Genomic DNA, 25,339 nt, shown 5'->3' with positions numbered 1-25,339 from the left:
CCAGGAATGCATACCAGCCTTGGGGAGACTGTGACAGATTGAGAGACGGGCTGCACGTGTGTCAAAAAACAGGGAAGAAATCCCACATGAAGCCAAAGTGAAGGGGCAGGAAAACAAGGAGGACAAATGCATCACAAACAGTGATGGAAAAGAAGGAAGAATACAGGTGGGCAAGCGAACATGTCAATCTGCACTGTGTAAAATTTAAGGTGAGGAACACCACATCCAGTAGGTGTCAAATAGAAATTTATAGAGACCACATGGAAGATGAAAAATCAGGCATTGAAAAATAAAGCACTGTGTCGGCATACTCCCCTCCTCCTCACCTCTCCCTGCTTCGCTTAGTGAATGCCTTTTTGGTTTATAGCAAACCAAAGTTTGCCGCTACACTTGAACTATGGTTAGTACTGCCCCCCCCCCTCCAACCACTCTGCTATTCTGGCCCCAAACCAGCAAATCACAAAGTTGTACATGTGAGAAAAGAGCATCGCAAGCCCAAGGTTTGGCCATGGGCAAACCAGGGATTGGCATTACATGTGAACTGACAGATGAAACAGTGAATACTGTATAGAAGCAGTGGGAGACAGGAGCACAAAGACCTACACAGAACAGACAAAGAACAGTTAAGAGAAGACATACTCAAATGAAAATCTACACCATAAAAATCTCAGGTGGGAGAGGAAGCCAAGGCAGGCAGTGCGAATAACAACGATGTGCAAAGCAGGTAAACAAGAGCAGAGCTTGGAAAAGGCCCCTGAAAACACTAAGGCAACTTACTACATTTCATAGGCATAACAGGATAAAGACATTCATCCAAAATTTAAGGAGAGGACATTAGTTACCAACTCTTATGAGTTGGTATAAAGACACTTCCAGTAAGGATGGAAAACAAACATTTAAATACGTACATCTTTTTCTTTCTGCAGACTGTCTACTTTTTCTTTCAGCATCTTGTACTCAAATTCTAACTTGTCTGCTTTCTTGGATTCTTCAGATAATCTATTCTGTAGCTCAACTACCTGTAAGAGCAAGAAGGGATCACCAGTCACCAGCATTAGAACAAAAGGTATTAATCTTAACAGAGCCCAAAGGCACATTTGGACAGAATGATAAACAAGTTTATCATTAAGAGAATGAGCTTAGATAAGCCTTGGACATGTTTATTGCCCCCCTTTCCCTTTTATTCCTTTGGCACAATTTTGAGGATATCAGAAGCTTTCACTTCTGATTTTATTTAGTCAAAGTTCAGTGTTACAAACTCTATATTGGGGTTCACCTTAACTATGGTTAGATGAAAGGAAACAGCTTCACAACCCATGATTTGAACCTGGCTTATTTCAACTAACCACAATTAAGGGCCAACCAGTATTGGTCTTGATTCAGACACAGCACTCAACTTTGGTTAATCTAAAGTGGAAATAAAAAGAGGAATGCACGAGACAGAAGTGTCATTATTTTGTCAGAATGCAGATAGTGCTTCTATCTGGAAGACCTATATTAAAACTTAAATAGTCACCTGTTATACTATCTAAATTATGATAGAATCATGTTGATAGTAATAGGCAATCAAGGGTCTCAGAGTAATGTGCATCTCACAGAAAAAGCCATATATCTTTGATGAGGGAATAGTACCAATCGCTTATTTTCATCCAATGGTCATGTAAGCACTTGATATAGCTATATTCTACTCCATTAAATTACTAAGATGAGATAAAATGCATGTACTACTCAATCTGTTGTTTCACCAGATACCAACAGATATAGAGAAGTTAATATTAATGGAATGAATATCAGTATCCAGGTAATGTTCCTTCAGAATTATGCCAAGATGTAATCTAAGAACTGCAGCTTGATACTAAAATGTTGCAACCTGTTCTCCAAACACAAGCTGCACGGACACAGTTTCATCTCAATTCACTCATTAGTTCTCTTTAACTGGCTTTAGACTTTTCACCTGACTTTTAATAATAAAATGCAATGTTTGTTCAACCCTAACAGATACATAAGACAGAGGTGTTATTTCCTCAAAACATGGAGAAAAAAAATCAGATGGTAGATCCGACAGTGAAGAATATGCCTGTATGTTAAAAAAAAAAAAAAGTACTTGGGAAGCTTTTATGAAGATAGTTCCATTTCTTTAAACTGTGTTTGGCATGTCCCTTCTTAACTTCTTCCCCATTTTTTTTTAAATACATGTGAGTTATAATTGGGCTTGCAAGGACACTTGTGCAACAAACATTTACTCCATTCAGTTTCCCCATTACTGAATACTGGAGAGGAATACTGGGGATTAGATAAAATAGTTATTAAAACAGTGCCAGGAAGACCTAATAAATACTGGCAGTTTAATGGATTTATGCAAGAAGGCACTGTCTCTTAACAGGAAACAATTTCCAACAAAAATCATTAACAATAATGGTCACAGAAAATTAATTCAAAATTATAGCATTCATCAGACCTGTGCTATAGAGTTGCTTCAGAGGGACAGTTTAACAAATGCAACGCTCATGAAATAAACTGTTACAAAAACTCACAACGAACTTTCTAACCTCTCTTAGATGGAGCCAAACCAGCTTTATATAATGATCCACATAATACAAAGAAAATAAAATCTAACCATTTATTCTGTCAAAATTGATAAGTATTTTCAACCAGTTTAGGTTATAGTTTTTGTAGCTGTGTTAATATGTAATACTCTTAGTTTATTTATCTTTTAAGCCAAACATTCATCCAAGAAATTCAAACCAGCACACAAAGTTCTCCATTTAATTCTCATAACTATGCTGCATGGTAAGCAAGGACACTCAGACTCACAGCCTAAAGTCACCCAGTGAGTTTTATGGCTATGGCAGTCTAAATCTGTGCACCCCTGATGCTACTCTTTTTGCATTATACCATGAGGATCTTATCATTCACTGAATGGGCTTAGGAAAGTGTTTTGTGTATATTTAGTAAATAGTCTAGAGAAGAGCAATTTTCTGGCCATTTGCTTGGCTGTGGAATTGAAGAACCTGCATAAGAGATATGGAAGCAAGAAATAGTTCATCAGCTGCAATTTCTCTCTCTTCTCACCTGTCTCTTGTATGTTTCCAGCTGACTGCGGGCTGCATTGGCTTTCCTCAGTTCCTCTTCTAAGCTTACAGTGTTTTGCATATACATTGTATTCTTCTCCTCCAAAAGCTTCACCTGCCTTCGCAGATCTCCTAGATCCTCCAGCTTCTTTTTGTATGATTCCACCTGGCTTTCTAACTTGGCTACTTTGTCAGAAGAATGCCTGGAGGAAGAGGAGTTGCACATACTTCAGTAAGATGCATTTTAATTTATGTAGAGCAAGAGTAGGTGGTCACGGGCCAAATTAGGCCTTGCCATCAGGTTTACCTAAGTACATCCATTTCATCCTTCAGAGATTGAGCTTCTTCAGCTAGATTTGTCAGTTCTTCATTCTGTTGCCGCAGTTCTGCAATCTCCTTTTCTAGCTCTTCACAACGTATTCGATAATCATCCTTTGCTGCTTCCAATCTGTAAAAGGGCACCAGAACAGATTTTTTAAAAAATCCAGCAGCTTCTAAGTGGGATCCACAGAGCACCCTGCTTTACTACGTACTTGAAGGCACTGAAAACAGAAAGCAGCGAGATGACACAATGGATACAAAACACATGCCATGTAGATGGTGTTAAGTTGCCAACTAGATGTGCCGTTTACTTACCGTCATACACAACTACCTAGCATGATCAAACCTCAGAGATGGTGTGCTATGGAGTTGTCAGATTCAAAGGTTTCAAGGCCGCATTTTCATTCATGGAGAACATGCATTCACACATGACATAAAATAAAAGAGTAACATCATTATGCCAATGAAAATGGTGGCTGTCGTTGTTAAAAGAGTGATATAATGTTATGAACACGGTCCTGTGCTTCATGCTGTCTGTGGACAGAGGGCCCCATCCTGTAAATGCCCTGCCCATGAAAGGCAGGCAGGAAAAGGTAGGCAATGTTTGCAGTCTCCTGGCCTCCCAGTTAGGGTTAAGCCTCTAAGACTTAGGGTTAAGTCCATCTAGCAGACCTCTCTTCAAAGGAATGGGTCATAAGAAAGACTTGCCAATCCCACTGATCCATGTCTCTTTCCTTTCTTCCCCCCTTCTCTACTCAACTCAATCACCCCTTTGCACTCTCCAGTTCTGAGGTCACTGCTGAAACAGAAAATCAGAAACTATCCATTTAAACAGTAAGGTATTAACAATAGATAAATTGGTTACTATAACTGGATTCTGTAATATAATTGGATTCTAACAGTAAAGAATGTAATATGAATTAGAAATGGTTTTCCAATATATAACAGGTGCCAGGTTTGATATTTTAGGCCATGGGTCCTCAAGCTATGGCCCACAGGCTGAATCCAGCCTGCCATGCCAATTCACCTTGTGTGTGTGGCAAGGTGCCAGCTTGCTCACAAGGAGATCATTTTGGACTCACTCAGAGAAAAGGATCTCCTTGAGAGCAAGTCAGCACCTTGCTGGGAGATCCTTTTCTCTGAGTGAGTCCAAAACCATCTCCTTGTGAGCAAGCCGGACTCGAGGCGCCGACTTGTTTGCAGGGAGATTGTTTTGGACTCGTTGGGAGAAAAGAATCTCTGGGCAGGCATGTCCCTGTCTTTCTGCATGTGCCCGTACCCCTGCCCCAGCCCATACCACCTTGGCGGCCCGCGCCTATCGCTGGGACCTTTCAACTGGCCCCCTATGCAAAAAGTTTGAGGATCCCCGTTTTAGGCTATGATCCTTTGTCTACTAGATGCTGTGTTCAGAATTTCAGCTCTAATCTCAGGAATTTGCTGTGAGGTTGGATCTGGGAGCACCTTCCAGTCATGCGGGCTGAGACTTCAAAGTCACAACAGCAGCCTCAGAGACGGCGCTTTGTGGATGTTCCAGGGGCAGACAGGCTCTGCTGGCATACGTAGTTTTTTGGTGGTGCCCGAGCTTTCCCTCCTAGTGCTCTGGAGCAAAACACTTCAGCCTGCAACATCTTTTGCAGGTTGGGAGAAGCACATAGGCAACCTTCATCTATATATTCCTCTTGCCCTCCGTGGGGGGAGGGGCTATGATCTGAGTTTGGAAGGTTTCAGGCAGCTGCACTCGGTTGTGCTGCCCCTCCTCTTGTGAAGCATTTACCTGAATGTTTCTTCCTGGAGCTGTTCCAACTGTGTCTGTAGCTGCAGGTGTCTGCGTCCTGCTGGGCTGTTAGGATCTTCTATAGAATCCGACTGATTCAAGCGTTCCATCAAAACCTGGTTTTCTGCTAGCAAACTACTTTTCTCCTCTTGCAGTGCAGCAACCTGTTATCAAAACGTAAGAGTGACAAGCAATGTATGGCTAAGAAAGTGCGTTGGGATGCACATGTGTGTATGCATGTGTATAAACATGCACAGGAATGGGGGCTTTCTGCTATTAAAAGCCCTGATGCACATGTGAGATCACACTTTCTTTTCCACTTTTCTGCTCAGAAAAAAGAAAAGAAAAAAAAAAGAATTGCTTGAAGCATCTTGTCTGTGCTCCCCCAGCATACACCCCCCATAAAATGCTCATAGTTTGTTAAAAGATATTTATAATAATTGAAAGCCCTTAGAACATGGATAATTTGTGGGCTGCCAGATGTTTTTGCCTACAGTTCCTGCTATCCCCCACTACTGACTACAGCTGCAAGAGCTCTGGGCTAACAGATCTGGAAGTCTACAAATTGCCCACCCTTGTCTTAGTGTCTTAGCAGTGAACCTTCAAATCCTTGGTTCATGCCTTGTTTCTACCATGAACTTACTAGAATACACTCCTAGGGAAACTTGGGGGAAAGTCTTTGATAGGTGGTCTTAGGCAACCTTCCCACATCTGCAGGAGATGATGCAAGTTGCCATCCAACATCTAGAGGGCACCAATTTGGGAAGATCTGGTGCAATGTATTAACACCACGCCTACCTCCTAGTTTGGAGAGCTTTGATACTGGAATCTTTGATATATCCAAAAGCTCTGCTGGCTCTTTCTGACAAAAGGGGCAGATTTGGCCCCTCTTGTTTACTTTTACTATTTCTCTTCCACTGCAAGCAAGCAATGGGAGCAATTATTTCTTACATCAGCTACAGGGCAACTGATGTCAACTCTTCCCTGTGTTGGAAAGTGTGACTGGGGACTGGAGGGATTCTCACTCTGCCCATGTCACCCTCCCAATCCTCTCTCCTTCCAACAGTGGAGCGCCACTGTTGGAAAGGTGAGTGATGTGGCTGTTTCCATGGAAGCAGGGCAGGTCTCCTCTGAGGGCACATCTCCTCTGCAGTTGAAGTTCTCTCTCCAGCCTCAGAGGAGGATTTCCACTATCTTCCATGGTCCCTGGAATATTGGGTCGGGATTGCAAATGAGAGTGCAAATGAAAAGAAACAAGATTGCAAATGAGACCTTCCAAACTAAACATCTAAAGTCTTGATGGATCCGGAAAGTTTCCTGAGGTCTCCAACTGACATGATTGGCACACCTGTCGAAGCCCAAGTTGCTCTGTAGAATGCAGAGATGAATCAGGTGGTTGACGCAATCGCTTCTAAGTGGTCCTTTTCCCTCTCACACAGCCCGACCAGCTCCATGGTATACAACTGAGCTTAGGGCGATGAAGCAAGAGGGGAGGAAACTAGAGTGCAGGTGGAGGAGATAACAAGGGTGAATCTGACCTAGCATGGCTTAGAGCCCATTATATTGCCTATTCTGTGGCATTAAAATGCCAAAATGCCAAGGGATATCACTTGAGTCTCAGGTAGACTCGGTGGCCAGGAGCACCTTCTTTCAGCTGCGTCTAATTTACCAACTGTGGCCCTATCTGGACAGGCAGAGCCTAGCCTAGCCACAGTCACACACATTCTGGTAACTTCTCGGCTTGACTAATGTTACGTGCTCTACTTGGGTTTGCCCTTGAAGACAGTCCTGAAACTACATCTAGTACAGAATAGGGAAGAATGACTGCTGGTACAAGCAAGTCCTCTTCTCCAGACTTTTGAATAATTGATTTTATACTAGAATATTATTTGTACAGTTTTACCTTTAAAATATTTCAACTTACTAATATTTGACCTCAGCTGTATAGTTCTCTGCTTTATTGTAAGTTGTTTTTTATTACTGCTATTTTATGAAATACTGTTATTTTATTTAATATTTTAATCCTCTTAGAGAGTCTTTGGACTAGTTTAGCGGAATATAAGTTAAATAGATAATAATAAATAAATAGATCTGTCCTCCTCAGATTTGCAAATACAATGTGGAAATACAAACTAAATTGAACCAAAGTCATTAGTACTGTAATGGGTAGGCAGTTGAGCAATAGGCTTGACTCAGACAGGAGCAAGCCTCAGGATCACTGAGGTCACCCTGGCTGCCTCTTTTGCAGCAAACCATGGTTTGCTGCTGCACTGGAGCTAGACAAACTATGGTTTGCTGTGAAAAGGAATGTAAGGGGCCATGTAAGGGAAAGGAACAGATAGGGTGCACATGCTTAAGTTTTCATTATTTAAGGCCAAAACATGCTTTGGCATTCTGCCTGAACTGAGCCACACAGTTCTTTAATAGATAACTGATCAAATACCCTTTAAAAAAGAGGATGTTTATGTTTTATAGTCCAAGATTAAGAATGCTGAATTGCAAACTGTAATTTAAAGCATACTGTGCAACAGACCACTTACCTGCATGTCCAGTTCATGGCATCTCTGAGCAATTTCTTCTTTGGTTGCTAAAGCTTCATTTAATTCTTCTGTTGTTTTCTTCAACTGTGTTTTTAAACAAAATACATTTTCATTTGCTAAAATAGTATGAGGCAATACTTTCTCTAGGGCTATGATCCAAAACACTCATTCATGCACATGTTAAAGAGCTGTGCACATCATGACAGCTTATTCTGTCCATTTTTCCACAAAATCTCCCAAATCCCAAAGAGACAAAATATTTGTCTCTCACAGGCCAGGAAGCAGTGAAAAGAAATGCATGAGACCACCAGATGCACAGCGTCTCCCTATCCATACAAAAATAACCACTTTGGAATAAAGTGCACAACTATAACAAATTGGCTAATTACATTATTTTCTGAATGGCAATCATTCAATCGCAAACATTATACATTAATAAGAAAGAGAAATATTTTACATACTGGGGCACACAATCGCTATACGCCAGAAAGAATAGTATGCACAACATGTAAAGTTTTTCAAAGCCACTTTTCTTTATGGATTCAGGGAATGAATTGCATACATTTTAACTCTTTTTTACATATAACACAAAAGACTGGGAGAGGAAACACAAGGAATAGACAATAAAGGGAAAACCTAGATAGGTCCCTGATTCTATTCCAGCTTGGGGAAGTTTTGTGCTGGGTTATCTGGGAACACAGATGGCTGCTTTATACCACATTTACTACCACAAACAGTTGTGGCTTTCCAGGGTATTGGACAGGGTCTTTCCAATCACCTGATCTTTTTTTAACAAAACATAAAGGAAGGACCCCAGGACTTTCTGCACTGCAAGCTTGCAGTTTCCTGCCAAGATACGTGTTGTTTGTTCCTTCCCAAACAAGCAGAGAATAGTTTCAACATCCACCTCTTTGCTAAACACATTGCACTGTTACACTTTTAACTTCCTTTCCACTTTCTCTCTGCCATCACCCAAGATGGGCAAGGGTGGCCTAGACTCATAAACATTCTCATGTTAAAAAAGTTAACAGGCACATGAAAGTTCAGGATAGTTGTAAATTTTTTTCTGTGTGAAATCATTTCTGCTTATTTCATTCAGTGAAGGAAGTCATATACTTCCTAGGGTTTCTTTTAGAGTATCCTATGATATCATATGTAAGATCTTGAGATAGAATTATTCCATAATTAAAGTACAGAAATATTAACTATTATAAATATGTATCTTCATTTAATTCTGTATCAATGTTTATTAAGCAAAAAAAAAAAAACCACATTTCTGTAAAACAAGCCAAACTATATTTATACACATTTTGCCAGTTACATATTTGAAACACTTGCGAGGTTAAGAAAGAGCACTAAAAGTTTTCATCAAAGATCCAAATTGGATACTTTGCTGGCAGAAAGGAGAAAAAGCACTGCAGCTGAAATCAACTATTTGGTTTATTCAGTATGAAAATGCCAATTTTTTTTACTTCATGCCAATTTAACAGGAGTGGCACCTTCACATTTGTCATTTACTGGCCCTTACAAGTTAGTATCAGGGAAGGAGAGCATGCTACAGAAAGGGAATTTCTTTGTGGCATCACCTTGGGAACCTGATGTAAAATTAACAAAAATGATACACAGTGATCATTGTGCATCATTTTGGCAAGGTTACCCAAAAATATAATGCATGGGAGTCCACTGATGTTAAGTCTCCATTGACATAACTTCTGACCTTTTAAGAGTTTGCCAGCTAGTAATGACTTAACAAAACACTCCAGTTGCATTCAAATTTGTTTGCTTTCCTTTACTTTAACGTTTCTCAATAGATTCTTACATATTCAAACTAGAAAAGGCAATGTAACAAACAAATGGCAGCTCATTTTCAATATGCCACGAAAACTGTACAGTGAGCTCCACTGAAGAAAGGAAAATGAAACATCTGGTATTAGATACCTGACGGTCAAGATCAACGTAAGCATCATTTCCAGCAGACACTGGAGATTCTTTACTCATCAACTGCAATTAGATTACACTGGATTAGAAAAAGCAAAAGATTTATTTGTATTCGTTTAAAAAACAGGGCAGTGTAAAATATGAGGAAATTTTGGTCATGTCCATATGTACAAATAAAAGTCAGAGGTAACCAGCCAAGAAAGTAACTTACTTTTACTAGTTGATTCCACAAGTACAGGTACATTTAAAAATAATTTTCTAGTGGTGGGGAGGACACCTCTTTGCTAATGATAAAAGAATTCCTACTCTGTGTTTACAACATAAACTTTACACCAACATGCTTCCCACACTTCATGTCACTTTTGAGCCCTTAATATCTCAGAATCATTTTTGGATATTTCCCATCACATTTTCTGTTCCCAAAATTGAACATTCAGGGTTTTGCTTGTTTTTAATTATTAATGCTAACATTTTATAATGAGACCTGCAATTGTATGCACTTCTTCACATTCCAGATTTTAAGCAGTCTGTGTCTGAAAGCAAGGATGACCTTGAGAAGAAAAATCCTAGATCAGATCTATCCCCAGGATTGTGGAATAGCGAGGGTGTCAGTTTCCTCTGGCAGACACAACTTATAATGTGTATTAGTGAATGAGCATATAGATGTTACAGCACACATGTAAAAATGACCTGGCTCCAAAAGGAAAGGAAAAGAAGCCACAAAGCAGGAAATCATGCAACTGTTCACATGAGTTGTGCACAGTGCTTAGACAACTCATAATTGACTGTGTGTGTAAATGTCAGTTCACTGAATGTGATGTGGACTGTATCACTTGATCAGATATATTTAAGCATCAGATTGTGTGAACAGCTGCTGGAAAGGAAACAACCTATGTTTTTATTATAAACTCTACAACATATGAAGACTCAATTGTTGACCAAGATCACTAGAAAATATACATCTCAAATTAAGTGGAGATTACTGCAAGAATGTGGTGTGTCAATGAGCTGGAAATATGTTTCTTCAAGTAGTATTGCATATTTGCACATTTTCATGACCATTATATTTAACCATATGCACTGCTACTACTGAGGTTATCAATTTTGAATAACAGATGCCTCCACAAAAGATGCCTTGTTATTTATTGTCTGTTATTCATGGAAACAATTCAGAAATTATGTTAGACCTGATGAGTTTCTGAATGAGTATCACATCTTTAACCACAGATAATTGTCATTTCATGCTCAAAACATTTCAAAATGTGTGCCTTAATAAATAGATTTTTCAGCACCCTTTGAAGTTCACTTTACTTGGTTAGAATCTGGAATTGGGGATGTTTCCGTCCTTTCCCATAAAAACTAGGGCATTTCATCCAGAGGATGATAGATCTGACTGCAGTATGGAGGAACTACTTGAGAAGAACAATCTTGAGACATACCCTTGTTATTCCACATCAGACTACTTTTATCACCATCCATACTTGTCCCAGAGTTTTCCCTTCCTAGGGGAAAAATCTCAAGGATTATGAAGAAAGCAGCACTGTGGCTTGCCCTCATGGTGGACAGAAGCCAAAGAGTCTGTGAAGCTACTTGCTGAGTCATTACCAGACACTGTTCTCTTCAGTGCCAAATTAATTTTACCTTTACAACACTCACTATATATCTTTCCACACTGTACCTTTTCTCTGTAATTGTTACATTTCCCTTATTCAGTTTTTATGGCGCATCCACACTGTCATTGTTAGGTCACTGCATCCCACTATTTTCTTTGTAACCCTTCCGTAGGATGGCTACCTATACCAGATTTCTGCACTGGACTAGATGACTTTGAGGTACTTTTCAGCTCTGACAGTATTGCTGTATTCCTTTGCACTTGATTGTGGTGATGTAGTAAGCACATCTGCAGCGCCATCCCGTCCAGTGTGGATAGATCAAGCCCTATCAAAGCATTCCCATACATTTTAAATGTCCTATGAAAGTTTAACCTATTGACCAGGTTTGCAGGTAACCCACAATTTGTTGCAGGGCAAGCTAGGCTGGTTCTGCAGCTATTGCGAATATTCACCCTCCAAGTGGGAGTTGTCATGTGATGTATGGATCCTGAGATTACAGGTTAATCTTGAGTTTAAAATTGCACAGTTAATCTACAATTAGTAGCTAGGTTAATTGTGGTTGTAAACCTATAATGTCCCTGTTTGGATGTCACGTAGCAACCCCCAACCAAAGGCTGAATATTCAAAACAGCTGTGCACAGCTGTGACAAATCATCAAATAATCTACAGTGTGTTGCCATTACATGTGACTGGCCCATTGTATCATTTCCTGTTATTCTGAGCTAGGAGAGCAGTGATGTTTAGCCTTGTTAAATCTAAGTAACAGTTTCTCCTCTCAAAGGGAAGTGGGGGTTTATTACCAATTCCATCTTGATTTTATGTATGTTTTTACTAAATTATTTCCTCTTATGATTTTTAAATTGGTCAAATAACATAAGGGAAAAAAACTATGAAAGGAAATCAAGAATTCAAACTTTCCCTATAGGAAGGGCAACTGATATTGGCAAAGACAAAAAAAGACTATTCCTAACTAATTCTCCAGCCTAAATCAGAAAGCAATAAACAAAGCTAACCTTGCCAAGAAGAAGCTTTTAACTGACATTAGAAAGACTCTTTACTGTATGGAATTTCCTTTTATGTATATAGCATAGGGTGGAAGAGGACATTGCTCTGCATTTCATCTAGATGAATATTGATGCAGAGGGAGAGGGAGGCCTGCTGAGGTACTGCTGGCAGCCTCCACCACTCCTCACCCATAGCAGGTCTCTTTGTGTACAGTCTGAGGCCCAGGTGCAACCTCAGGGAAGTGGCTGATGTGGCTCTTTCTATGTTGACTGCAGGAAAGATGGGACAGGGGCTCACCCTTCAGACTCCCAACTTCAAGGTGACAGTACCTCAAAGCTGGAGGATCCCAAATAATACTGCAGCTCCACAGACAATGTTGGCTGGCCATAGGACTGCTCCCTAACCATTCTTCTATTCTTCTAATTCTTCTTTATTTTGTCACTTCCACCCAATTAACAAATATTTAGTTAACATACCACTCTGTTACAACCTAACTTTAAACCAACAAATCCTTATCAGGTGGACCCCTGCTGATTTAACACAAGATCAGGGAGCTGTGATTATTTCCCTCCACTTTACTATTTTTCAGTTACAGAGAAATTACTCCAGAATTCATTAAGTTACTAATTAAAAAAAGGAATTCAGAAAACCAAAGCTAAACATTTTTCAATGCCAATAATTTTCGTGATAAAGATTTAAGGACATTTTCCCTTTCCCACTTAAATTAACAGGGCTTCAAAATGCTTAACACTTTGGTTAGATTGGAAAATTAGGCTGGTTATCTCAATGAAACAGCAAAACTGGTATCATATTATTACTCAATTGCTATTCACTACTTAGTATGCTAAGATTTGCACATATGACTATCAAGCAACTAAAATCCAGTTCCAACTGATGGGAAGCTCTCTTCCAATTTTAAACACCTAGAATCAAAAGATTATTACCATATGATCCTATGCATCTGTGCTCATTGAGGCATATATAGGATTTAGCCTTAGCAAGCCTCCTCACTCATGTTTCAGTAATGGAATTTTCTATTGCTAAATAAACTAGCAATTCTAAATTTATTGTGGGAACTAGGGGGAAGGAAAGACAAGAAAGGAACCTAGTGTCATCCAGAAGTTCAAATCTTCTAGATTTAAAGAAAAGTGGAACATCTTAGTAAATCTTTAATCAACATTCCAAGACTTTATTTTGCCTAGTAGCAATTGAAAACATTTCTGGTTTCTTCAAGCGTCACATTTCAAGCCTTTTCTATGAACTGTTTTTCTGTTAAGCTAAAAGAAACATCTATAATGGACTGCTGTATATCTTCAGGAGACCATTGCTCACTTCCTTACCTCCTGAATGGCAGTCATGACAACATGTTGAACAGACTCCTCCATCATCATGATGGTCTGGATGTATTCTGTAAAAGAGGCATTTTGGCATGCAATCATTCAATACTTATGACAGTAACAAAGATAAACTCCTCCATGCTTCCAGCAATATTAAGGATGTCATATGCATAGATGCTTCCTTTTGAACAGTTAAATGAGGCAAAGGCTAGGCAAAGCGATTTATTTCTGTGCTGCAATGAAAGCAACTTCCCCACAATACAACTATGGTACTAGCCCCATCGAGCATTTGTAGCTTGGCAAATGAATAAATATAGTAGTAGAATTCCTTTTGCGGCAAGAGATAAAAACCGTTTATTCTGTCTTAAGAAATCATAGCTGCTTTCACTAAAATGCACACTCTCCCAATAGTGATCACTTCCCTTTCCATTTGTGTGTGGAGGAAAGGGTAAAGGAATTGAAACTGCCTATCTGGAGACTTCTTGCAAGCAAACTTAACAGGTTTAACTCATACATAAGATTAGGAGGGTAGGGAAACATTCTTGAAATGAAAGGAAAAGAAGTTTGTGTGCCACTTTGGCCTTATTTTTAGGGCTCTGTGTAGATAAGCACTCATCCTTTAAACACACCCCCAAAATTAAAAACTTTATAAAGACAGCTGAAAACTCACCACACACTGCACCTGATCTGCAGCAGTGGCACTCTCACATCCCTATTACATAGCTGAAGTGGTGGCCATGATTAGTTTTAGCTTTTCTAGAGTGCAGAAGGAAGTGTGGCATTGCAAAACCATTTTGACAAGGGAAAATAGATGAAAGCAAAAAGTGAATGTTTTGCACTATGGCCAAAGACTATCATACTCTCTTCAGTTCTCTGGGAAAATATATAGGTGTACTGCTAAGTGAGCAATTCATCTTTTTTAAAGGTCACTTTGGGTAGCAGACAGCACAGTACTTCAGGAATTTTTGGGACAGAGAGGGAGGGAGGGGGCAATAAGTAGCATTGCTATAGAATAGCCTATCAGAGGTGGCCAGATTTGCTCAATGGAAGAGCCACATATGGCAAATGTCACATATTTGAGAGCTGCAAGCTGGCACCCACACACAGCAGCAGGCAGCAAGCGGCAAGTGGGCACCCAGAGGTGGTGGCGGCAGCAAATGGCAACTGTGTGCCCACGAGCAGTGAGCAGAGAGCCACAAAATAAACTCATGAACTGCATGCAGCTCCCAATGCCTTGGCTTGGCCACCCCTTCTATATAGCAAAGTGTGCAATAGCCTAATTTGCACACATGCACAATAGAAAGTAACATCCAATATGACATATGTAACAAAGAATTTAGTCTTCCATCACATCAAAGGTTTTTGACCCAATTAGAAGTTACACATACATGTATGCAACAGTTTTTATATCCAGAGGCTAGAGGGGAATGAGAGGTGAGTTGTGGAGCAAATGTTTTTCCACTGGTCTTTTCAGAATCATTCCCTTCTCACACAGTTGCTTGACTAACTACATGTGGGGTAGAAAAGCAGATTCCCATCTTCCCCCCACAATACATACTTGAAAAAGCAAGAGGAAGTAAAACAATGACAGGAAGTGAAAGGTTTGCACATGCCCCTCCCATTTCTCTGCTCAAGATGGCGACTTTGACTATCAAGGGACTCATGTCAAGATTTATCCTTATTTTTCCATGTCTTTAAAATAAACAGAACTCCTTTCAAGATGGTAAACGTCATATCACACCAAAACGGTTGATCATTTCTGGTAGAAGTCTGTAGAGTTCCATTACTGTTAAGCATTTCTTGGCCCAGTAAACAAATAAACAGTTCATCTGTAGTTTTTTCAAACAACATAGTCAACCAATGACACATGAAAAACAATGCTAGGTGAACAATTTGTGTCTTGGTCATCTAAAGTTAGAAGTCATTGGTGCTGGTCTGAATTATGCATCTTTTAAATTAAAGATTAACTGACCTTGTTTTTGCTCGCAGTTTACAGCACAGCCCAAAATAAGCTGAAGCATTCTTCCAAGCTCAGCAGCATCAGAGTGTTCCCCGATCAAGTTGACATCAGGAAGGATAAAGTCATTGATCTGCTGCCCCAATATCTGCACAAAAACCAAAATGCAGACATTGCAAACTGTACAGGGAGAGCATATCTGTAACACATGGGAGGTTCCAAACCAGGCCTTCCATTGCAAGCCTACCCCACCAAACAACTGCAAACCAAAAGTAGCAATGGTGTTATCTCCACTGGAGAAACAGAAGGAAGAAATGGGAAAACCCTTCCCTTTCCCGTGAATTTACTCTGTGACCTACTCCTCAAGCAACTGGAAAAAGCCATTAAGCTTTCTCCTACACACACCTCGGCTACAAATCATGCCCTCATAAATGTCTTGCCTTCAGACATCTAGTACAGCCTCCCTCAGCTAGTTAACAATGTCAGATCTGCATGCAGAAGTCAGCTTCTACTCACAACGCTAATACCATTGTATAACCATGGCCATGCTGCCATGTTCATTGTCCAGTAAATTGATTGACTGAGTCTTGATTTCTGTGTATTTCCACCTTAGAGGCGAGTAGCTGTTTGACATGAACTGGACTCGGTCATGGTCAAAACCTTCCACAGAAAATCTGAATGAAATGCATTCATTATATATCTCACCTTTCTGCTAGCATTTGCATTTAAAACAGCAGTTTACACCCAGCCTTCTGAAAGGTCAATAGCAAAATAATTGTCACATAACCCAGCTTCTTTCAAAATAAAGAAGCTACAACTGACAAAATGAAGCATGCTCAGATCAATCAACATTTTGTGTGAATAATACTTTTTTTCTCAGAACTGATAATAAAGAAAACATATTTTGCTGAGTCCCTTCACCAGAATATTCTAGAGACCATTTGTTGCACCTTGGGGTTTTTTAATGTAAGCTTTTTGGAAAATGAAAGGCTCTCCAATGAAAATCATTAGAATTGCTTTCAGCACTTTTCCATATTCCAAAGCTGTCAACGATAGTTATTTTTAACCTTCAGAATTTACTTGCGGGGGGCATAGAAAATGTATTGATAGACAGGCTTTCAGCATTCAAAATAAGGTACATTCATATAAGATTCAACTCATTTTTCTGGGTTATGTTACACAGTCATCCTCAAAGCAAACGGTCTAATGTCATACATTTAATATAAAGAGGCTCGCAATCTAAATTGGTCTGATAAATAAACTGTGTGATGAGCAATTGATTATTGCTTTAAATAGGCAAGCCTGCTAAGAAGGCTTGTCAGGGGTTTATGAACAACTCACAACATGCCTACAATTAACAACTGGACTTTTACCTGTAGCAAATCCTTATTTACAAGTTACCCTGCAGGCAGTGCATTCCAGTAAGGCTGCCTGTAACTCTCCAAAGTCAAAGGATTAAAGGCATCCTATGAAGGGCAAAGGGACTGCAGGTGGCGCAGTGGTTTAAACCACTGTGCTGCTGGGCTGGTTGATCAAAAGGTTGCCAGTTCGAATGTGCACAATGGAGTGAGTTCCTGTTGCTCCATCCCAGCTCCTGCCAACCTTGCAGTTCGAAAGCATGCAAATGCAAGCAGATAAAAAGGTACCACTTCGGTGGGCAGGTAACAGTGTTCCGTGCACTTTGGTGTTTAGTCATGCCAGCCACATGACCACGGAGACTGTCTGCGGACAAATGCTGGCTCCCTCAGCTAGGAAACGGAGATGAGCACTGCCCCTACAGTCAGGCATGACTGGACTTAATGTCAAGGGGAAACCTTTACCTTTATGAAGGGCAAAAAGAACATGGAGACACTGTCTGCCTCCATCTTCTTCCACCCTGCAAAACATTTAGATGTGCCAGAGTGTGAGAAGTACAAGCCTGTTTTTCCCAGGATATTACAGATGCTGGAGGAGCCCGTTTTGTCCAACTGCTACCCCCGAAAGTCTGTCTGAGGTCATTCCTATGACATTGGTGTTACAGTTGGCATGGTTCTTTTCACACTGGCTGCAAGGCCAGAGGGAGATGCTCTGTTCAGAATTCTAACTCCAGCCTTGGAGCCAGTTTTGGAGATTGAAGCGGGGACTCCAAATAATCCTACAGCCATGCTAGCAGCCACAGGACTGCAACCTAATACAGTAAAAAAACAAAAAACCCAGATCACATCGGTTTACTTCACAAAGCAAAAGCCTACTTACCTCATGATTGTAATCCAAAATTCCTTTCAAAATTTTCTTCAGATTGCTCACCTTTTAGAAGGGAAGAAATACATATATATACAGAAGCTACCATAGAAAGATACACAGAAGCAGAATCACACACTGAAATCTACAAGGATTCTTACTTATAGCCAGAAGCCTTTTTTTGCAAAACCATTAAAATCACAAAATCATGATTCTACTATTTTTTTTTTTTTACTGATTTCCAGATTCTGCCTCCTCTATGGTCATGGGAACACAGAAAAATCAACAGAGAAGAAATTACTTACACCAGTGGGTTTGGGAGTTGGACCTCTACTCTCATGTGCTTCATTGTACATAATGACGCTTCCTTTTTTCACACCAGAGTTTTAAATTTATTTTGTCCCATGGTGTGAACTTTATGCACACCAGTAAGATTCCTGAGCTTTTTCTTAGCAGTATCTGCTCCTCCATATCAGCCTAACATGAAAAGCAACTCTTGACACAGCAGAAGTGGGCAGGGCAGGCAGTAGCACTGTCTTGTGCGCAGGAACATCAATTGATATAGCTGAAAGTACTATAAATTCTATTCCTATTTTTATTTAATGTTGTAAAAATTCTTTGGACTATCTCAAAAAGTAATTCCATATATGCCCTCTTGCCCCTTGAGATCAGCAACAGATGCCCTTTTCCAGGAACCCTCTGTGAATATTAGGAGGGTGAGTACCCGGAGGAGGGCTTTCTCTGTGGTGGCACCCCATCTATGGAATGCGCTCCCCAGAGAGGTCCGCCTGGTGCTGTCGTTATTTGTTTTTTGGTGTCAGGCTAAGACCTTTTTATTTAAAATTTATTTTAATTGTTAAATTATTGAATTAATTAGGATTTTAAAATTTTTAGCCGAGAATGCACCGGGGGTTTTTTAACGATTTTTTTAATAGTTATATTATCATTATGTATGTATGTATTTATGTATTCTTTGTGAGCCGCTCCGAGGCTTTGTTGCGATCGGGGTGGCATAGAAATGTTTTAAATAAATAAATAAATAAATAAATCCTGTTTTGTTGTTCTGGTAACTTGAAAGATGCAAACATTCCATTCCTCTCTACTTCCATGTTTTAACATTACCTAATATAAAAAGGACTTCAGTTTGCTCTTTTTTGAAAAATTTTAAAGGATAAATCTTGGAATTTAGGACCCATGAAAGGAGAAAAAAATATTGCAAATGGTAATATATGTTGTCTGAATAAGTGCAGAACTTGAAGCTGAACCTTTTTTTTTTAATATATAAAAGCATTCAAATGTAAACAAAAGATGTAAAGATCCATTACCAAACTCACAGAATCATCAAACAGAATCTAAGAGGCACAATGGGATTGAGTACATGATTTACTAAAGGCTTAGTCCTATGCCTGTTTAGATAGAAGAAGCATCAGCAACTCCGAGCATGCCCCAGCACTTAAACAAGCATTAACTTGAAGAAAATTAAACAACTGACTGACTAGGTCATAAGAGGGCTGTTTTTTGGTTGAAGATGCATGCTGTAATATCTACCATCTGAATAGAGCAAGCACTGTGCATGACCAAGCAGTGGATTCCTGCAAAAATATTTCTAAGATGAACATGAGATGAAAAATGGTACAAACATAGTGTCTTCAGCACTAGAAAACCATAACAAAAATCCAATTCAGCCATGCCATCAAATAAGAGCTATGCATTTAGTGTTCAAATGGTTGACACGGTCGTCTGGATAGAATTTGCCTGTTCCTTCTCTTTGTGGGGGCATGCCATTCATTTGTCCACATTACCTCCAGCCATATCACAAATTTTAAAATATTAGGTATTATTTCAAGGTTTAAATCCTAAATACTTTCTGGCTGCAGTGAAGCATCTTAGTTTTTATTCTGTGCTACCAGAAGGGGGGAAAATCAACAAGTAATGCCTTGAAAGGGATAAGAAAGCAAATGCATACATAGGAAATAATGCAACACAAAAACTGGGAATCAATCCTGCTGACACAGCCCACTGAAGCAAATGCAAGGCAGACACTCCAGGGTGACCCACTGACTTGACAGCTTCCTTAAGTCTATTGAGTATCCAGCTGATAATAAATTTAATTTTAATAAAGCTGTGAATTCTCTGGCAAGTGAAAACCATTGTTTAGCAATCATAAGAACTTTGTCCACAAGTTGAATAGCTGGTGATGCAGTAGAGGAAGAACCGGTCAAATTACCTCAATTCTGACATCATTATAGAAGCACTGGTTATGGGTCCCAGTGGCATGTAATTTAGATATATTTTTGAGGACCAAAGTGCTTACAATTATTTTTGATCTTCCAGTAAATTTTCCTATTTTTATTCCCCCAAATATGGGAGAATGTTTTTATCTTCTCTCAGACGTTTAAAAAATGCAAGCATCTATTTGTGATATTTGGAGATGGCCAGAAAACTGTATTTCCATTATCAGTGCCATTTTCCTATCAAGTTGCATTTTGTCTTAAAGGACAGAAGTATTTATTGTAGGTAAACAAGTACTGTGTAGATCAGCCCTGAATCACCAGAAGGTCAGATTTTACAAAATGAAAAACAAAAGCAAAAGTAATTTATAGTATATTTCTCTACCATAACAATACTACCAAGACATGATTAAGCAAAGATTCAGCAAAAGCTTTTGGGACTTTAAAATCAACAAAGATTTTAAAAGAACATAAAGTATAGCAGTTCCTTCCATTGCTTGATTTTAAGTAGCCAAGAGGATTCTGGGACTCAAGACAGAAGCTCCCATTTTACCTCCAGATCAGCAGGTTAGGCTGAAAAGAACTCCAATGAAAAGCAATTTTGACCTTTGCCTTCTGCAAAAACTGTGGTGCAAACATAAAGAGGATTAGTTCAATAGTTTTGCCTATGATGGTCAATCCGGGTCAGCATCTAGTTTTACAAGCAGGGGGAAAGCCATCTCTACCCACTGGAGCAGACTACAAGTCATGAGTCCAAAACTGCCGCTTCTTCCATCCAAAATCTCTCCTCTAGGTTGCCACTTGGGAACAACTTCAGAGTACGTGCATGTGTGTATATGGAAAGAGAAGAAATGTGGACTTCAGGCCTTCATTTGTCGATCCCTAGTGTAGTGTAACCATGCTGCTTGAAAAGAAGTTTTCATTCCAAAATTATGGGTAATTATATTTCACTGACTTCTACTACTGGTAATTCACATGCTGACTGATAAAATAAAAGTACAATAATGCTTCTCAAATCCATACGCCAAGATTTTAACACACTGCTTCACTAACATAGAACAGAAATAGCTGATCCAAAAAAGAAAGGGAAGAATAAATGTTGCAACTCTGCAGGGTTACCGATCACTGAAAGGTAATGCACTGATAACTAACACAAAAGAAATAGCCTAACACTGTGTTTCTCCTATCTGCTATAAATATTTTAAAAGTCCCAACTGGGTCCTATTGTTGCCATAAACCAGGACCTACAGGAAAAGACAATGCATTTTTACAAAGAAAAATTGGCTCTACTTGACCTTAATGTCAAGAACTGTAGGTGAGAAAGGAACAGAGCATAGCAAGATCTGACTATATAACATCTATCTTCAGTCTGATTTCCAAACAAAGTCAACTCTAGCCTCAACCAATTTAATTTAGGTAAAGCAAACTAGACCCTGGAACTTGCAACCATTCACAATGATGGCAAGAGAAAGACTGGATGTACAGAAGAAAATAGATGGTACCACCTAGTCCAATGCTCTGGAGGAGCTGCTTAAAGCATCTGCTTCATTATGGAAAGAAAAGAGATTCTCTTTAGGCCTGTTTTTGAGGGGCAGGGCTTACATGATATGAGAGTCAAACAGACCTTAGTTTAGTTAAGACATAAGGCATACTTGACAATGACTCCAACATAAAACAGTAATTATATTTCCATCAGTTTGAAGTCATGGGGACTCTTCTTCCAATACAGTGAATGTGCAGAATCTAATTTTCACTTTAAGTGAGGTCTAACTGACCCCAATACCAGCCTAATAAAACCCCCAGATTAACAAAAGCACACTGGGAGTGGATCTGGGTTGAAATACCACAGAAAACATCAATTACTGATAGAGAATATATGGGATATTGAGTGACACACATTAAGTGGGGAAAGGCTCTCAAAACACAGGAAGATTAAGAATTAATTATACTTTTAATATAGATTGATCTTTAGCTGACATTTATTATTTGTCATTCTATAATGTAATCTGAGCCTTTCGGAAGGGAAACTAAAATCCAGTGCACATATAATTGCAATACTTTGTGACTAAAAACAAATAATACAGTTAAGCAATGAAAATACCTTCAGTCTCCAATTGTCTCCTACTTCTGTTTTGATTCTGTTTAGCCAATTTTCATCAAAGTATGTTGGATCTCTGAAAAAACAAAAGCAGAGGTTTTTAAAAATCATATTTAGCTAAATGAAAAACATCTCCATAAAAGATTCTTACTTAAAGTGACTAACTAAAGAATATAATTCTGCATTATGTTCATATTTGCTTAACTGGAATACATATTTATTATTAATTGATTTGTTTTGCAACCCATCTGTCTACCAAGAAAATGGAACCAAAGATGGCTTGCACTGATAGAAAATAAAGATTAAAAAAAGAAAGAATGAGTAAAACAGCAATAAAACAGATAGCTGAGAAGCACAAGAACAGGATAAAAACAACATCCCCCTCTCAAGCTTACACATCGAAAGCCTCTTTGAGTGAAAACATCTTTGCCGCTGGCAGAAAGACAGCAGAGAGGGAGCCAGCCCAGCCTGATCTGCAGGGAGCTCCACAGACTTAGAGCAGCCCCTAAAAGGCCCTTATTCATGTGGCCTTGAAATGCAACTCTGAAGGTAGCAACACTGAAAACAAGGCCTTTCCCAACCAGAGAAGTTCAAATGGGAGAAAGCAGTCTTTCTGGTGGCCTGGCCTCAAGTTGCATAGAACTTTGTAAGTCATAAGAGGCATTTGGAATGGAGCCTGGAAACAAACCAATAGCCAGCAAGACTGTTGCAAGAAGGAAGTCACATGCTCCTTGTGACCAGCTCTGGCCAACAGCCTGGCTATAGTATGGTGGACCAACTGAAGCTTCAAGAATGTCACATGGTCCAAACTAGATGTAAATGAAGGATGTGTGGCTGAGATCAGGACAGACACCTCTAGGAATTGGAACAGTTGGCACACTAGTCTGAGCTGCCCAAATGCACTCCTGGCCACTGGGCATCAGGTTCAGGGCTGAGTATAGGAGTGTGCCCAAAGCACATGTCTGAATCTTCAGGGGAGTGTGACCCACCTAGCACAGGTTGTGTTTCTATTCCCTGATTTACCATATTGTGCTCAGCATTCCCAAACAGAGCTTTGGAAGTTTAGAGATTCATCCAAGCATACTACATTATTAACTTAAATCTTATATTGCCTATATCGTTACCATTATTTGCATTACAATTTTCATTATTATTTAAATATTGCCTCACAGCCAAAGCTCTCTGGATAGTTTACAACCAGACATTGTTCTTGGCAATGAGAATTAAGCAAACTGACAAGTCAAGAGATCATATTTTTTCTTCCACTTCTCAGCCAAAGAGGCTCCTGGAGTGTAGTAAGATATATTACATATTAACATATAATAACTTAGAACCAGATTACCTGGAAGATTGTCTCCCCCTAAACAGACCTGTTGAACCACTGAGATCTTCATGTTGTCTACAGAACGCTTTGCAGTCAAGAGTGGGTAAAAAAGAGAAATTTCTAAGCCTCCACTTCACTCATACCTCAAAATATTAACTTTGAAAGCACATAACCCCAAGAACTGCCTCACCCACAGAAGAGCTTGCCCTATTCTCTGTATTTCTGCACGAATCACAGATCCGCGTATGCCTTCTGTCAGGAATGAAGCAAGTTGGGAGCAGTGGTTTGTGCAGAGATATAATAAGCACAATGAATGAATGCTTCAACCTCAAAGGCACCTTTAATTAAAGCTTTTGTTTCTAATGTGCCCTGGCACACAATTGAAGAATTACTGTTCTAACACCTACCTTCCTGCTGCCATGCTTTTCTATGCCTGCAAAAGTTTCCCCGCAAACTACAGTACTTGGCTTTTGAAACAGTTGCTGCTGGTCTAGGAGAATGGGACAGAGCAGAGCTGTTGATCCCATGGAACCTCTCCTTTGCTTGAACAGTCTTGCCTGCCTTTAGACTAAGCACTTTCTGCGATACCTGTTTGATTTGAATAAGCGGAAGGAAGAGTCACTTTCATATAGTTTACATTTCTGAAAATAAATAAAATGAAATAATAAAACTGTTGTGAAGAGAACGTTGCTTTGATTGCACTTCTCAGAGCTTGAATTGCATACATATAGTAGCGATTTTCTGTTCCATTCTGTTCTAAGAGGCTGCAAGCTCAGTTTCTGCTGTAGTTCTCTCGCTTATGAAACCATCTTCTCTCCAAAGGTATCAAGGAAGTTACTGTTAGATCTCATTACAGATATCTCATTATCTCTGAACTATGTACCAGGCTACAATTAGCAGAAACAAAACACTATGAAATCCATTGTACAGTGTACTAACTTAAACAAAACTCAACATCCTACAGAGTTTATTTTTAAAACAACGCACACATGCATTCACACACACACACACACACACACACACACACACATCTCTGGACTGGATTAAACAAAACAACAGAAGCTTATTTCTGTTAAAGATAAAAAGCATATTATACTGGTTGCTAAAATAGCATTCCCTCTCTTGGAGGCACACCTTAACATGGTGAAGGGGCCTGAGAGTGTCAAAGAAGCCAAGAGCAATGCTGCCAGGATGCCAGAATATTCTCACTAGGCTGGTCTCCTAGCAGGGTCACCCAAGGTGGAATGCTCAGAGCTGAGACACTAGTCAGAGATGCAGCCACCCTCTTCAGGAGTAACAGTCACACTGGCACAAAGAGAACAGATCCCATTAATGGAGATGGGGGAGAGAAACTCCTGAGGAACAGTTACTAGGCAGCAGTGGTAGATCAAGGTGACGCTGGTGGAAGAACTTTTGCAGACAATGGCAGTGACATTTGTCATGGCGAAGGGGCTTGCATAGCTCAATGAAGCTAAGAGCTATGCCGTGCAGGGCCACCCAAGGCGGACAGATCATAGCAGAGAGCTCTGACAAAACGTGATCCACTGGAGAAGGACATGGCAACCCACACCAGTATCTTTGCCATGAAAGCCCCATGGACAGTACCAAAAGACAAAAAGATATGACGCCGGAAGATGAGCCCCTCAGGTCGGAAGGTGTCCAATATGCTACTGGGGAAGAGCAGAGGGCTAGTACTAGTAGCACCAGAAAGAATGAAGCGACTGGGTCAAAGCCAAAAGGACACTCAGTTGCAGATGTATCTGGTGGTGAAAGGAAAGTCCGATGCTGCAAAGATCTATACTCCATAGGAACCTAGAATGTAAGAGCCATGAATCAAGGCAAGCTGGATGTGGTCAAACAAGAGATGACAAGACTGAACATTGACATCTTAGGAATCAGTGAACTAAAAT

The 25,339-nt window shown here is 39.7% G+C and overlaps 1 protein-coding gene across 5 annotated transcripts in view; it reads right to left on the bottom strand.

The window, feature by feature from the left end:
• The window catches only part of HOOK3 (hook microtubule tethering protein 3), a 74,309-nt gene that overhangs the window by 27,338 nt on the left and 21,632 nt on the right, over positions 1–25,339 (bottom strand). For 2 of the 5 annotated variants that reach the window (XM_044443901.1, XM_044443902.1), the window contains exons 3-12: positions 22,109–22,181; positions 17,792–17,842; positions 15,572–15,704; positions 13,603–13,670; positions 9,645–9,707; positions 7,707–7,790; positions 5,167–5,330; positions 3,379–3,519; positions 3,073–3,274; positions 909–1,019 (exon numbers count right to left, since the gene is read on the bottom strand). In XM_044443901.1, coding sequence (XP_044299836.1) covers positions 909–1,019; positions 3,073–3,274; positions 3,379–3,519; positions 5,167–5,330; positions 7,707–7,790; positions 9,645–9,707; positions 13,603–13,670; positions 15,572–15,704; positions 17,792–17,842; positions 22,109–22,181 — 1,090 coding nt within the window. Of the gene's footprint in view, positions 1–908; positions 1,020–3,072; positions 3,275–3,378; positions 3,520–5,166; positions 5,331–7,706; positions 7,791–9,644; positions 9,708–13,602; positions 13,671–15,571; positions 15,705–17,791; positions 17,843–22,108; positions 22,182–23,836; positions 24,018–25,339 lie in introns of all 5 variants that reach the window. The other 3 variants (XM_044443904.1, XM_044443905.1, XM_044443903.1) reach the window with 3 other exon arrangements.

Source organism: Varanus komodoensis, unplaced genomic scaffold, assembly GCF_004798865.1.
Source record: "Varanus komodoensis strain SLA01 unplaced genomic scaffold, ASM479886v1 scaffold43, whole genome shotgun sequence".
Classification (NCBI taxonomy): domain Eukaryota; kingdom Metazoa; phylum Chordata; class Lepidosauria; order Squamata; family Varanidae; genus Varanus; species Varanus komodoensis.
Note: the sequence above shows the minus strand (reverse complement) of the source record. Positions and strands in the feature narration are given on the sequence as shown.